Here is a 15166-nt window from a genome sequence, read left to right as displayed (position 1 = left end):
CCGGCATTCATCCAAACCTTCTAGTAAAATATGTTACAAACCTCATTAGTTTTGTGTTCAACTAACTGCGGCAGTGAGAGTTAACATTATAGGGGAGAGGGTGATTCAACAGGCATCCAAATACTAAGTGAAGCCTTAAAGCCTAAAATGTAATCTTGGGATCTACAAACAGCAGCCTCCTGCTAAAGAGACTGAATAATTGTAACTTTTATGGAAGTTTAGCAGAGAGAACAACACTTAAACACAACATTTGTTTTACTATCTGTCTGTCTACCTACCCATCCACCCACCTATCCATCCATTCATGCATTGTTTGCCCTGAGGGATATTTTACAACGCTACCATAGGAGGAAACGCAGTTGCCCTTTTTTGCCCGTATATCCATTCATTATTGTAGGTGCTGATCTAATAAAAACTAAGCACAAGTGTTGTGACTCAGATATCGAACAGTAGAATACGTGAACAGTAACAGGAATTGTTCTTCAAAGGGATATTCCCAGCAGTTAAAAAAAAAAACATAATTTTTCCAGTTCTTGTCCAAAGCATTTCCTTTGGAGAAGGAACACAAACCCTAATCACAAATGCAAATTCTACTGAAAAATATCTACCTCTGAAGAAAACACTCCGTGGTGGAGCAATTCATTTTAAATAATCTACTTTATTTTCTTCTTTTAATGACATACAAAACGTTAACAAATTAATTCAGGAAGTCTGCCCTTTTTTCGGTATTTCTCTTGAAAGTAAAACTAGAGGAAAAACGTGTTCAGCGGCTCGAGCGCGCTATTGAGCAACTGCGCCTGCGCGAGAGTATAAAAGCCAGCGAGACGCTGGTGGGAGCATCGCGACTCCGCGGAGGAGAAAGTTGAGCAAAGATGATCTGGATATTCCCTGTGCTGGTTCTGCTGTGTTTTCTCCTCACACACCGCTGGAGGTAAGTCAGTCTGAGCTCATGACGATGAACAACTACAAAGAAGACTTTATTGCAACGATTTGATGAGTGCAGAAAAATGTCTGTGTTACACACGAAAGGGAAATTGTAACAAGCTATAAAATGGAGGATCTATCTCATATAAATTAAACTATGAAGTTCAAATTTAAGAAATACAGACAGAATCGAATTCAAAATGCCTTTTGCCTCAAGCTTTTATTCTTGTTTTGTTGTTGTAATTAGGCATAATTATTATCTACTAATACAAAAGTATGTGGTTTGAATCACATCTCTTATAACGATAGAAACAACATAACAAAATGCGCTTTGATATTTTTTTCCAAATATGAACTCATGTGTACGATGTGTCTTTTGTTCTTAATTTCCTTTCCTTTAGATACAAAACCGAGCCGCCTCTGGACAGAGGACTAATCCCATGGTTGGGTCATGCACTTGAGTTTGGAAAAGATGCATCCAAGTTCATAACCCGAATGAAGCTGAAACATGGCAACATATTCACGGTAAGTAAGGAGTTTTAAACTCCTCAAATACCGTCTACTGTAAAGTAACAACTGGATGTGAAAGTTGTTCTTTATCTGGAGAGAAATCTAAGTTCAGCTGCATGAAATTAACCGAGGAAGTATTGAAATACTCACCACAAGTTCTTTGTGGCAGATTTTATTTTGTTTTTACTCACTCACTGTAGATCATTTTGAAGATGAGGTTCACTCCTGTTGATCTTGAAAAACCTGCAGCTATGGGCGAGTTTAGAGTCCTTACATAGAGAAGTGAATGTTGATCATGTTTTCTCTGAATGTTTTTGCTTTCTGTTTCTGTCATTTAAAATCTACCCTGGGAGAGACCAATTTTCCAGAGGACTTTACTCCAGATTATTGTAGAACACATTTTATATTTTTGTAACAAAATGTAATTAACCCAGAGGAACCTTTAGTGTTCAATCAATTTTTTTTTTTTTTTTAAATTCCCTAAAGTAACCATAAAAACCAAGTGTCACAAGATGTATTTTTAATGAGAACTTTAAAATCTTCTCATCCATTCTTACTTCTCTGGATGCATAGGTGCGTGCTGCAGGCCGCTATGTGACCTTGCTGCTGGATCCACACTCTTACGATGAAGTCATCAATGACCCAGATTCGCTGGACTTCGGGCGCTACGCTCAGGTGCTCATGGAGCGTATTTTTAACCTGCGGCTCCCTCTTCACCAGCCAGAGAAAGCCAAGGCGATGATGAAAAGGTCATTATTTAATGGCTCAAGCCATTTATGTCGTCTTTTCATCGCTGTGGTTATTCCTCTTTATCTGCTTTCTATTTTTGTTTTTCTCCTTTTGTCATTATCCAGTTCTCTTTTTATTGAAGAACAGAAATATTTTCTTGTGAATTTTAAGTCTCTTTCTGAAGGGAATTAAACATAAAGAAAGTATTTTTGAGGAAGAGCTCTTTGGCTTCTTGCACTTGCCTCTTGCCTAATATGTCCAGTCAGCAACTCCCTAATTATGCTTTTTAGCTTTACTATCAGTCTGTGGTTTCTGTATCTTATGTTTTCTCCTACATATAATGTTGTTTTTAAGTTATTTAAGTGCCCAAAGGTCTGTATTATTATTATTATTATTATTGTTGTTGTTTTCAACATTTTTACAAGATTCCCTGCAATTGACCTTTTCTGCTCTCCTCTTAAACATTTTGTGTCTGCAGGCACTTTATGGGAGGGAGTTTATCAACGCTCAACAGCACTATGAGTCGAAACCTGGAGACCTTGCTGAAAACCGAAATGCCGCTCAACCAGAGGAACTGGAAGGAGGAGGGCTTGTTCCACCTCTCCTACAGCTTACTCTTTAAGTATGAAAAAAAAGAACGTCTTCCCACACTCAAATACTCTTGGCTGTTGTAACAGGAATGTGACTAAAGACCCTTTAGGTAAACAGTTTACACACTACTTCATTTGGAGGTTTTCTGTTTGTAAGCATTGCTGGAGAAACGCATTGAGGTCACCTTTCCGGCTTAACAATCTTGGCAGATGGACGATATGTTTCAAACTGTAACTTTACTACAACTGTTAAGTAAGCTAAAGAGGGAGAGGGTCACATGAAACAGTTTGCGATTGTTTCCTTTTATACATTTGTGTCTACAATTTGGAGATCCCGCACATCGACGAGGCGTGCGAGTGGAAAAATTCAAATGATATGCGTTGTGGGCTTTTAAAATGAAAAACTGTCTGGGCTGTTTATCTGTTCATCAACAGAATGAGTGTAGCATTCATTGACTTAATCATTCTTCATCTTTTTTTTTTCTTTTCTCTCTGCAGGGCGGGTTACCTGACGCTGTTTGGAGGAGAACAAAACAACAACAGCACAGATCCCTCAAGAGTTTATGAGGAATATAAGAAGCTCGATGGCGTCCTATGCAGTCTGGCGAGAGGGACTCTGAGGAAAGGTACAGAGACAGGCTGGATCTCTTTGAGAAGCTTCTGAAACATTTAACTCAAGGAAATTAGATGCTTCACAAAAAGTATTCATAAGCTTTGAATTGTTTCAAATGTTGCCACATTGGAACCTCAAACTTTGATGTAAATTTAATTGGGATGTTTTTTGTGGTAAGCCAAGAGTTAAGCCATCATTATGAAGAAGAGGGAAAATGATTATAATTAGTCTGTACCAGTTTTGCACATGCATGGCAAAAACATTAGACATGTTTAACAGTCTAATGTTAAACATTAAGCATTAAACATTAGAATGTGACCTTTACTTAATAAAGGTCAGATTTGTTTCATGTGTGACTCTTAGTTGTCCTGTCAGCAAATTTTCTCACCTAAGCTGAGCATTTCTGCAGCTCCTCCAATGTAACCATTTTAGGAGCTTCTCTTATTAATGCTCTCTCCTCGGCTTTCTGTTCATGTCTTGATAGGAGTGCATTTGTGCCTAATCTTTACATTTTAAGGTTGTGGATTATTAAACTTTCTCTGATCTCTGAAATTGCGATGTTGCCTTATTGGCCTAGCTTTTGTTTACACTTCTTCACAAGTTTATCCATGAGTTGTTTGCTGTGTTCCCTGTTTGTCATAATGCTTTTAGATCACTAAAGTTCTTTAGCAAACGTAATCTCAATGAAATAAATGGAAATTTGTGGTTGCAGGGTGAGAAAATGTGGAAAAAGGGCAAGAGAGATTAAGTTTGGTAAAGCTAAGTCAATAAAGGAGGAGTTTTACCAGTAATGAGTAAATGTAGTTTTTTTGGTTTTTACGTCTGTCACTAGTTAATGTAGTTTGACATCATCAAAATATAGTCTTACATTTGTTTAGAGGTAGTTATGGGGAGCTGCTCTTACTCAGCTGCTTACATAGTGTCTGAGTCCTGTGTGACTAATTTTGCTCCACTAACAGTGATGTAACTCGTATCTATCAAAACAAACACATAAATCCCTCTGCTGTTGTTTCTTCTCATCCCCTTTTTTATTTTGGAGATTTCCGTCATCCATCCACCCTCACTGCAGTAAAACATGACAATGTCAATGAATCGGACTGCTTATGTTTTTCATTTTGATATATATATATTTTTTTTTCTGTGACTTACTCACATGCTCACTTTTGCTCTGTTTATCTGTGTGTGACAGAGGAGAAGAGGACTGCACAGAGCATTCAGAGAAAGCTCTGGGAGCTGCTGGCTCCAGCAGGTCTCACAGAAGACTCTGGGTCAAGCCCCTGGCTCCATGCCTACAGGCAGCTCCTGAAAGAGGACGGCGTGGACGAAGAGATGCAAAGAAGGGCCGTCCTGATGCAACTCTGGGCCACGCAGGTGAGTCAGCTCATGTGGGATTGGCTTTCAGTGAAAACAAAGCCTGGATTTCTGACTGTGATTATGTCTGTAAGTTAGAAAAGCTTGCTGCTCTGTCACATTAACATGACATAACCCTGTCTTTATTAGAGTTTTATTATGTATTCTGCTTGTTGTCTCCAGAGAAAGTGACTCTCAAAATGAAAAGGAGATGCAGTTTCCCTTTTAGTCACATGGTGATGCTGTTGTCTTTTGATACAGGACAAAACTGTTGGCACTTGATGCCAGTGTTGAGGAAAATCAGCTTCTAGAGCAGACTCTCTTAATCATCCCTGATTGTTCAAATATAGACAAATTAAATTTTCCTTTTCAATACATGTATCAGATTGAAGATCTCCCACTTTCTCTGATCTATAAACGTATCAGCCACGTTGATTCTGATCTCTTGTGCATCTCTACTTAAACATTTTGACATGAGAATGGAAGAATAATTTAGAAGAATGCACATTTTTCACACTGTGATATGTAACATTAAAGATGTTCCTGGTGGGTTTTTTTTCTGTTTTAAATCATGATGAAACATAGACAGTCTGCTCCAGAAGCTGTTTTTCTCTGATGCAACTCTACTGAAAAACCTTTTCCTTTTTTATATGATGGTCATTAAAAAAAACAATAATAGAATTTGCAGTTCAGACCTCAAAAACAACCAGAAATCAGTGTTTAGTCAAGAGAAAACTTATTGGTACAGCTGCAGCTCTATTTGTTTCCAAAGCATAAATACACATGAATTAGCTTTTTAGACAAAAAAAATATATAATTAAAATACACTAAATCATGACAGAGAGAGATGTTTCCTATTTTAATCTTTCTTTTTGTATGTCCATGTGAAATTTCTACTACGAGAAATACTGATAAATGAAAAAGTGATTATATTTTCTGCTACAGTTCTGTTTTCTAGCGTGTGTATTTTAGTCACAAGCTTTGCTGTAGCGCTGATCGTCCTGCCCTTGAATGCAGGCAGATGGCAGGGGACCTCAGGTTTCCACTGGCTTTCCTTTTTAAGTAAACCATTACTGCACTGGGCTTTGCCAGAAGTGAGACAAACCAGAGCATGGCTCTCCTCTTCCCAGACACATGAGAGGAAACCGTTCTTATCTGTCTTCCAGCACTAAATAAAAAAAATCATTAGGCTTTTCATGTAATTACAAAAAAAAAAACTAAATTTAAATAAAGGCTGTGTTCTGTCACAACTCCAACCAGAAGGTAGATTTTAGATCTGTGGATGTCACGTGATTTTTTTATTTGCCGTTAACAAACAGCCACCTGCGCCGTCACTATGCAACACCAGAGTGGGGGATCTTATCACACCATGCTCATGTGAGGGTTTTTTTTCCATCTGTGTGTTTCCAGGGAAATGTCGGTCCTGCTGCATTTTGGCTTTTGGGCTACTTGTTGACAAACCCTGAAGCCCTGACGGCAGTGAAGAGAGAGTTTGGCCAGATTTCACAGATGGCGAGTTCAGGGACTCCTCTCATGGACAAATCCACGAAGACCCCAGTGTTTGGTGAGGGCTTTATTGTTGTTTTTGTTACCAGATTAGCATTTATCTGCGTTACTTTGGATGTATTTTTAGAATAATTAAAAAGTATTAATACCACTAGGAGCTTTTCATTTTTTATGTTTACAGCAACAAAACGTGAATATGTTTTATTGGCACATTATTTGACAGACCAACACAGAGTAGTGCATATTTGTGAGGAAGAAGCAAAATCATGCAGGATGCCAAAATGTGCTATTCATTCATATTCAGTCCCTTTTACCCCACAATAGATTCCTGCTGACCTGCAAAAATCAACAGCTCAGGTTGGGAGAATCTGTTTATAGAACATCTATTATTCATGCCCTCCACAAATCTGGCTTTTATGAAAAAATGGCATGATTGTAAAAAAAAAAAAAGAAAGAAAATCCCTGTTGCAGTCTGTCACAAGCAGTGAAGGAGACCCAGCATACATAGAAGAAGGTGATGAGACTAAAATTAAACTTCCAGACCTGCATAAAAACACACCATCCCACTGTGAAACAAAATGGCGGTGTCAGCAAAATGCTGTGGTGATGCTTTTCTTTAGCATAGACAGGAAACTGATCGGAGTTCATGAGAAGATAGATGGAGCTAATAACAGGGCAGGTCTGGAAGAAAACATGTTAGGCGCTGCAGAAGATTGGAGGCTTACCTTCTATCAGCACAGATATCATGAACGTACAGCCTGGTGTAAAATGGGATCGAAGCATGTTCATGTAAGAGCTGAAAATTGATCTTCACAGATGCACTCCGACCAGTCTGACTGAGCTCGTAAAAGAAAAATGGACTTTCAGTCTCTAAATGTTTTAAAACTGATACAGACAGGATACATGTACCATCTTTGAAAATGTTAGTGGTTTAAACATTAAAATGTGAAAAGGGTAACAATACGTTTGCTGATTACTGTTATAGCATTTACATATAAATACATATAACATGCTAACTGTGTGTTGCAGCTGAAAAATAGCAAAATCCATTGATTTAGTTGCAAATATTCATTGTAAAAGATTAAAAATACATAAATATGTCTGTTCGTTCGCACAGTCATTGTGATTTTTTGTTTTCGTTTTGATTATTTTTAGACAGTGTCTTGGAAGAGACTCTTAGACTCACTGCTGCCCCCTTCATAACAAGAGAGGTAGTGCGGGACAAGACCCTCCACATGGCTGATGGTGGGGATTACCTGCTGAGAAAAGGAGACCGGCTGTGTTTGTTTCCCTTTGTCAGCCCTCAGATGGACCCAGAGGTCCACCCCGAGCCACAGGTTTGTTTCCAGCTTCTTTCTTCTTCCTCCACTAGTTGGAGGCAAGTTTTACGATAATTGATATCAAGAGTGGTTTATGTAAGGTGGGAATAAGCGGCCACACAAAGCTGACCCTGAACGGCCCAGTGAGAGGTCAGATCCAGAGCTCTGGGCTACTCAGGGATTATCAGAGCATGAGAACAGAAACAGAGCTAATAGGCGTGGGAAGGACACTGCAAGTCTGCTTTGAAAATATATACAGAAAATATGTAAGAGCCCGTTGCACTGACCCCCATTGAAAACCTCCGGGTTGTTCCACAAAGTACTGATTTCTGAACTCTTCCTGAGTTAATACATCAATGTTGTTGTTTCTAAATGAACATGAACTGTTTCTTTTTTTTTTTTTTGCATTATTTGAGGTATTAAAGCACTGCATCTTTTTCATTATTTTGACCATTTCTCATTTTCCCATTTCCAACTTTTGGTTGGAATTTTGGAGTCATGTTGTCAGTAGTTCATATAATAGAAGAACTATGTTAATTTTACTCAAACATATATCTATAAAAAGTAAAACCAGAGAAACTGATCATTTTTGAGTGGTCTCTTAATTTTTTCCAGAGCTGTATATCCACTGTCAAACATCACATTTAGTCATACTTTAATTTTTTTGTGATTTCTTGCATCTTATTTTTGCTTTGTTACCCCTCTAGAAATTCCAGTTCAACCGTTTCCTGAATGAAGATGGATCAGTGAAGAAGGACTTTTACAAAGGAGGAAAGAAGCTGAAATATTACACCATGCCCTGGGGTGCAGGGACCAATGGCTGCGTGGGGAGGCAGTTTGCCATCAATACCATCAGAAAGTGAGCGCCCTGCACATATTTCATCAGAATAATTGCAGCTTTGAAGTCGAAAGTTCTAATTATGTTTCTCGCCTGTGTTCACGATTCAGATTTGTTTACGTGTTGCTGACCAGCTACGACCTGGAGCTCTGTGACTCCAACGATCAGCTCCCGGAGAAAGATGCCAGCCGTTACGGATTTGGGATGCTGCAGCCTCAGGGAGACCTGCTTGTCAGATATAAGCCAAGAGCAATGCCTTAAATTTTAAACATTTCATCGCGAAATCATTGTTAATATTGTCAATATAATTTTTGTACGTTTGTATTTATTGTTGTATGTGTTTATAAGAACATTATTTTTTCTATCAATAAAAATGAGTAATGTGTTTGCTGAACTTTGTGAATATTCTTTTGTTGGTGCTTCAAATATTTTAGTCTGCCTTTGTAAGCAAACAAAACAATAAAAATGTAACAAAGTAAAATTGCAGTGATTTGCTGCTCACTGTTTTAGGAAGCTGGGGAGTTCTTCATGTTGACTACAGAGTGAGTTTAATGAGGGCGGCGCTTGTCTAGTAAACAGAGCTGATCTGGTACCGGCAGAAACAGGCCTGCTGTTTGCAGAGTGAATCTGAGTGGAACGTTTCAGTTTATGCTCCAACTCGTCCCTCTTACTCACAGGAGAGTATCTATCACAGAGTACAACTCATAGCAGAAGCATTGAAAGAACTATAAAAAAACACATGCAGTGCCTTGCAATTGTACGCATACCTGTTGAACTCTTGAGATTTTATATCACAGATCTTAAAGAATGCAAGGTTGACCAAATATTTTCCAATTAAAACCTTAAAAGTCTGGCTTTAACTATGCGTGCAGCCCTCTCTCTGTCGTTCTTTTGTAGATTAGATATTTCCAAGGGCTGGAGTCCTTAATATTTTAGATGTGTCCATCCTTCAACACAGCTGAGTCAAATGTCTGAATTAGCTGTTCACCGTTTGTCGTTCTGCCGAGGCCAGATAAATTATGAATTTTACTTATTTTTGTTGGATCAGAAAGACATCTAGAACATGCAGGATACCACGCCTTGAGAAGTGACTTTGGACGTCTCTGTTGTAGAACCACAAGTCTTTTATGTTTCTACCAACTTTATGCATGTAGAGACAGAATGTTTGACAATTTGTCTTATAAAAATAACTTAAGCTACATCAGACTGGACAGAGAGCTTCTCTGAACAGTAGTTTCAAAGTAATGCCACGGATTCCTAATGGGATTTGGGTCTGGACTTTGACTGGGCCATTCTAACGCATGAGTATAAACCATCCCATTGTAACTATGGCTGAATGTTTCGGGTTGTTGGTCTACTGGAAGTGTGACCTCCATCACTAATCTAAATTCTTTGCAGTCTCTGACCAATTTATGTATTTTTTTATTCAGTATTCCAGTATTTACCTCTGTCCATTGGCCCATGAACTCTGACCAGCTTTTCTGCCTCTGGTAATAAAATCAATAAAATCAACCTCACAACATGATGCTGCCATCATGTTTCTCTGTGAAGATGTGCGTTCTTGTTTTCTGACACACATGGCATTTTGCACAAAGGACCAAAATATTCATTTTTGGCCGTCATAACCCATATTTCTGAATTAGAAATATGGGTTATTTCTAACCCATCATAACCCATCATATTGGTTATGATGGCAAACTGGTAACTGCTTCCTTTTACATTTGAGTTGTTCAAAAAGATCAGATTTGTGACTAGTTGTTGACCTATTTTGTCAGGTATTAGTGTTTGTTCATACAAAAAAATTAATAAAAAATAAACAAGATCATAACACATTCGAAACCAAACCACAAATCTACCTAAAAAACAGTCTAAGTTTAATGTGAAACCGTCAGAGATGCACTAACACAGGACACAGGTCCTGTGTTATGATTGTGTAAAAACAGATTGACTGAACTGTTCATTTCTGTAGCTTCCTTAGAGTCTTATGGGCCTTCTGGTTGTTCACTGATGAATGCTCTCCATATTAGTTTAGGTGGACGCCAAGTCTTGATAGGACTTATTTCCTAACAATGTCACTTTAAAGGTTGCAATGGATGTTAATCCAACAATCTATCAATTTTATTGCACATGACAATTATGCACTACTTTTTTGTGTTTCATACGATCCCCATCAAATACAATTAGGTTAGGTGAGTAGGATTTTATTTTATCCCTCTTTCCTTACGTAAGACGTCACTTCTAAACTCCTTGGAAGCATAACGCGATGGCAAAATCAAAATCCTCTCCAATTATGTCCAGTAGCGAAGTAACAAAGCGCAATCAGTCGCGACGCTGTGGCGCTGTGAGGGTTAACTTCACACTGACTGCGCCGCTGGAGGAGCCTGAGTGAAATCAGCCCCAGCAGCATCCCGTCCACAGTCACAGCCACTCAGCGCTGCCAGGAAGCTGTTCAGAGGCGAGATTCAGACAGGATCCCCGCTTCCACTCTGCAGTCTACTTGTTGATTCACTCCAGAAGTGCTGCGAGAGGCAGACAGAGTCTTCTTGGCGCTGTTATTTTTTTACTTTTATTATCGTTGTTATTTATTTATTTTTTTTGTATTGGCATTGTGTTTTCCATCATGTCTGAGCGCGGCTGATGATGCATCTCTCGACTCCAGGCAGAGCGAAGGAGAGTGTGGCAGGCTTAACAAGTTGTAGCGCTCCTACAAACGAAACGATGCTGATTTCGCTTCATGAGGTGAATCGTCACATAAAGAAGACGCGTAAGTATGATGCTTATTTATTGACTGTGTTTTAAGATATTGCGTTGTTAGTTTGTTTAATATGGGGGCGTTGGAGCTGATTTTATTTTCCTATTGCGCTCATAAAAGTTTATTGTTCCCCTCGCAATGTTTGCAAGAGCCAATGTAAGCTTGGATAAGCGTGGTGGAAAAAAGTGTGATATCTACCCAAGGTCCATCTGGTTCTACTTAGGGGGATAACCCGGCGTGTTATGGGCTCTTAATCAAAGTTGATAATCGGTGTCAGTATTAGCTCGGCTTAATACGAGAACAGCTCATCTCTGTATTCACATAACTTCATAGCTTTATGATATGACGAGCTTAGACCGGAACCGGACGCTTTTCCACCCGGACTGACACCTTTCAGCACCTCGGACAGCACCCGACCGGCGGGGGTGGCAGATTGGGGGGGATGTTCAGCACCGGACAGCGATCCCACTCTGAGTCCAGTTTATCATTGGCCCGGCTGTCCACCTCCCGTGTCAGCAAGAAAATCGGCTGTGCCTCTTAAAGCTGATTAAAATATCTATTTGGTTCTCTGATGAGTGGATAAACCACCTGACATTGCTGCTGTAGGACACCGGCGGTGGCCGCTGAGCAGGCGCTGAATAATTAAAAAAAAATTTCTTCCTCTTGTTTTTCAAAGCACAAGAAACGAAGCGGGGTCCTGATGCGGTCATCTCCAGGATCATGTCTCCTTAATCTCCCAGACTGCGTCTTCCAGGCTCTCCAAGTGTCCAACTGAGCTGAGCGAAGATGATCAAAACCGGCTCCCGGTTGACCACCACGCTGCCTCCGGACACCATAGACATCATCCGGACCAAGACACACTCCCGCCGGGTGAGACTCAATGTCGGGGGACTTCTCCACGAAGTCCTCTGGAGGACCCTGGATAGGCTGCCCCGCACACGGCTTGGCAAGCTGCGGGACTGCAACACGCACGAGTCCCTCATGGAGATATGTGACGACTACAGCCTGGACAACAGCGAGTATTTTTTCGACCGGCACCCTGGCGCCTTCACCTCCATCCTGAACTTCTACCGCACCGGGAAGCTGCACATGATGGAGGAGATGTGCGCCCTCTCCTTCAGCCAGGAGCTGGACTTTTGGGGCATCGACGAGATCTACCTGGAGTCCTGCTGCCAGGCCCGGTATCACCAGAAGAAGGAGCAGATGAACGAGGAGCTGAAGAGGGAGGCCGAGAACATGAGGGAGCGGGACGGAGAGGAGTTCACCACCACATGCTGCTCCGAGAAGAGGAAGAAGCTCTGGGACCTGTTGGAGAAGCCCAGCTCATCGTTTGCTGCTAAGGTAAACTAACTTCAAGTGTGCAGGCTTTTGTTGCTCGCTGTGTTTTGCAAAAGTATTCAGCACCTCCTAATTTCTAAGTTCTTTTTTATTTTGAGGAGCAGCACAAGGGACAGACTCATAAAATTAAAGGAAACTGAAGTACAGTTTTTTTAATTCAGTCAACAAAAAGCGTGTCTCCCACCCTCCAACCCCTCTTACTCTGATATTACTAAATAAAATAAAATGCAACTAACTACCTCCAGAATCCAGCAGTGTAAAAGCAGCTGTTTTGGTAAATAACAGGAGTTAATATCATCAGGGATCAAGTTGTCTATGAGTTTAAAGCTGGTTTAGGTTATAAAACAATATTCCAAGTTTTGCACAACTCACCTTCCAAACCCATCAACTGGAAACATAAAGTTTGGCACAACGTCAGATCCACAGACATGCCCGCCCAGCAGTCAGAGACAGCTGGCAACTAGGCTGATGGTGACGTTTGAGGAACTGCATGGATATAAATCTCAGATTTGGAGGAACTATCAACAAATCTTACCAATACAGAAGACTGAAAGAAAAAAAGTAATTTCCAAACATGCAGAAGAAGGTGATCTGACCAAATACAGCCAAATACAAAGTGGCACTAAAATGACAGACAGACAGACAGACAGACAGACAGACAGACAGACAGACAGACAGACAGACAGACAGACAGACAGACAGACAGACAGACAGACAGACAGACAGACAGACAGACAGACAGACAGACAGACAGACAGACAGACAGATAGATAGATAGATAGATAGATAGATAGATAGATAGATAGATAGATAGATAGATAGATAGATAGATAGATAGATAATACAGCCTTCCCTCTCTTTGTCTTCCTTCTCTTATGCGTCTCCTTGAACACATCATAAGAAACACAGAGGAGTGGATCTTCACAGGAGTTTGTTCAATGCGATGAAAGCTGAAGGGACAAAACGTTTTCTTTATAATATATATATATTCCAGTCTAGAGTTTTGTTTCTGCAGCCAGATATGAGAGTAAAGAGTCAGTTGCACCAGTAGGATGCCTGAGATCATGTTCATGTGTTAGAACGTTCCAGTTAAATCCAACATCCTAAATCCTACTGTGAAGCTACTGTATGTTAACAGTTCTGAACTCCTCCTCTGGGTTTTTATTTATGGGTGTCAGAGTAGAAGGGGTGACTACAAATGTACCCCACATTTCCAAGGATTTTATTTGTCAAAAAAAATTGAAACCAATGTCATATTTCTTTTTCCAGATACATAATTTTGCTCTTTCTTGTGTTGGTAAAACTCATACAATCTCCCCCAAAATACAATACAGCTAAATTTATAAAGGCTCAAGAGACATGAATACTTTTGCAAGACACAGTAAGACTGAATGAATGACTTCTCCATTTTTAGGTCTTTACTGAATGTTTTTTAATTTAGATGACAAACAGTAAAGATTCTGGGCTTCTCTTTAAACTAAGCTGCTGCGTTAAATCTTTTCCTGTCAGTAGATGTAATTTAGGGAGAAGAAAAAAGCGAATATTAAAGCCGTCTGTAAAATAAACCCATATATAGTCTACTCACCGGCTGGTATCGAACAGCAGCACTCCAGAGGTTCATTTTGTTCTCTCTAATCGATGAATCAGTGACACAAAATTAACTGTATGCAATCTTCAAAGAGCTGCTCCATGTTGATGTCTTCCTGGAGCACTAATGAATTTTTTTGTTCTTGGTGGGTTTTTGTTATTTGAAACACATGACACCAGTCTTTGTTTCCCTTTATTGGTTTCAGTCGCACAATAACCACTCCGCTGCTGTTAGCGTGTAGATAACAGGAGATAATTAATGACTATTTGTTTTCCGGGCAACAGCAAACAGAACAGGAAGGAGTCTTGTCACTTACTGTTAGAGAACCTTCCTGTGCAAAATATGTATTTTTAGCCCTTCGCATCACACCCACCCACCCACTCCCTTTTCCTCACACTCTGCCCTCTTGGCTTCATTTGCCACCTCTGTCTCATTTCCAGCTCAGTACTCAATCACCCAACTCATTAAGAGGCTCATAACTCACAGTCCAGGAAGAAAAGAGCGTCACGTTGTTGGATCAATGAGGGCTGCCATGTTAACAACACGTTTAAATGAAGAAAGCAGTTAAAGATTCAACCTGGTCGTTGTTCACTACACGTGGATTGCTGCCTGTTCATTAGCAGCATATTTGTGTGGGGATTAATGATGCCTGAGTTAAGGAGTCAAACAAACTGCATTGAGAAATCAGCGGTGTGTGATTTAATCCCAGCTGTTCTGAGAAGGCATCACAGGTTTGTTAGAAATCGCTAAAGGAAAAATCTGCATCGTTGAAGTATATCTGGATCAAGTACCGATAAAACAGAAATAAATAAAAAAACAAGAAAAAGTGTATAAATTCTGTCCAGATTTAATCCATTTTTAAATTTCCTTTGAATAGACCCCGTGGAGGACGGGGTCAGTCTGTGAGACGCATTAAAAAGACCTCCTGTGTGGAAAGGCAAGACGTGTATTTTGAGCTGTGATGGTCAAATCGTTACTCGAGGAAGTTTCAAACACTTCTTTGAACAGGAGTTGCTACATAATTAATGTTACTCGTCTATTTAAAGACTCTGATCCATGTCTGACCTTGTGTTGCAGAGACTGGCAATCATTTTTTCTTCAATATTCGG

The 15166-nt window shown here is 39.9% G+C and overlaps 2 protein-coding genes across 3 annotated transcripts in view; both read left to right on the top strand.

Annotated features, from left to right (window-relative positions):
* The first annotated feature begins 802 nt into the window (after positions 1–802).
* Positions 803–8773, top strand: LOC116710528 (prostacyclin synthase-like). Its single transcript, XM_032549614.1, has 10 exons — positions 803–931; positions 1326–1449; positions 2008–2183; positions 2642–2785; positions 3252–3379; positions 4556–4737; positions 6127–6280; positions 7378–7559; positions 8249–8400; positions 8490–8773. The coding sequence occupies exons 1-10, from the start codon at positions 873–875 to the stop codon at positions 8638–8640; spliced, it is 1452 nt and encodes a 483-aa protein (XP_032405505.1). The 5' UTR covers positions 803–872; the 3' UTR covers positions 8641–8773.
* A 2019-nt stretch (positions 8774–10792) lies between these two features.
* Positions 10793–15166, top strand: part of LOC116710526 (potassium voltage-gated channel subfamily B member 1) — a 43086-nt gene continuing 38712 nt past the window's right edge. Inside the window, exons 1-2 of one of the 2 annotated variants that reach the window (XM_032549612.1) lie at positions 10793–11143; positions 11814–12472. In XM_032549612.1, the coding sequence (XP_032405503.1) occupies positions 11918–12472 (555 nt within the window). In that variant the 5' untranslated portion in view covers positions 10793–11143; positions 11814–11917. Of the gene's footprint in view, positions 11144–11807; positions 12473–15166 lie in introns of both variants that reach the window. The other variant, XM_032549611.1, reaches the window with a different exon arrangement.

Source organism: Xiphophorus hellerii, chromosome 20 (assembly GCF_003331165.1).
Source record: "Xiphophorus hellerii strain 12219 chromosome 20, Xiphophorus_hellerii-4.1, whole genome shotgun sequence".
Lineage (NCBI taxonomy): Eukaryota > Metazoa > Chordata > Actinopteri > Cyprinodontiformes > Poeciliidae > Xiphophorus > Xiphophorus hellerii.
Note: the sequence above shows the minus strand (reverse complement) of the source record. Positions and strands in the feature narration are given on the sequence as shown.

Excerpts from the sequence above, each read along its gene's own strand:
- LOC116710528 (XM_032549614.1), top strand. The coding sequence starts at position 873 with ATGATCTGGATATTCCCTGTGCTGGTTCTGCTGTGTTTTCTCCTCACA. Across the intron at positions 2,786-3,251 it reads TCCTACAGCTTACTCTTTAA|GGCGGGTTACCTGACGCTGT; the intron begins GTATGAAAAAAA and ends TTCTCTCTGCAG. Across the intron at positions 7,560-8,248 it reads AGGTCCACCCCGAGCCACAG|AAATTCCAGTTCAACCGTTT; the intron begins GTTTGTTTCCAG and ends TTACCCCTCTAG.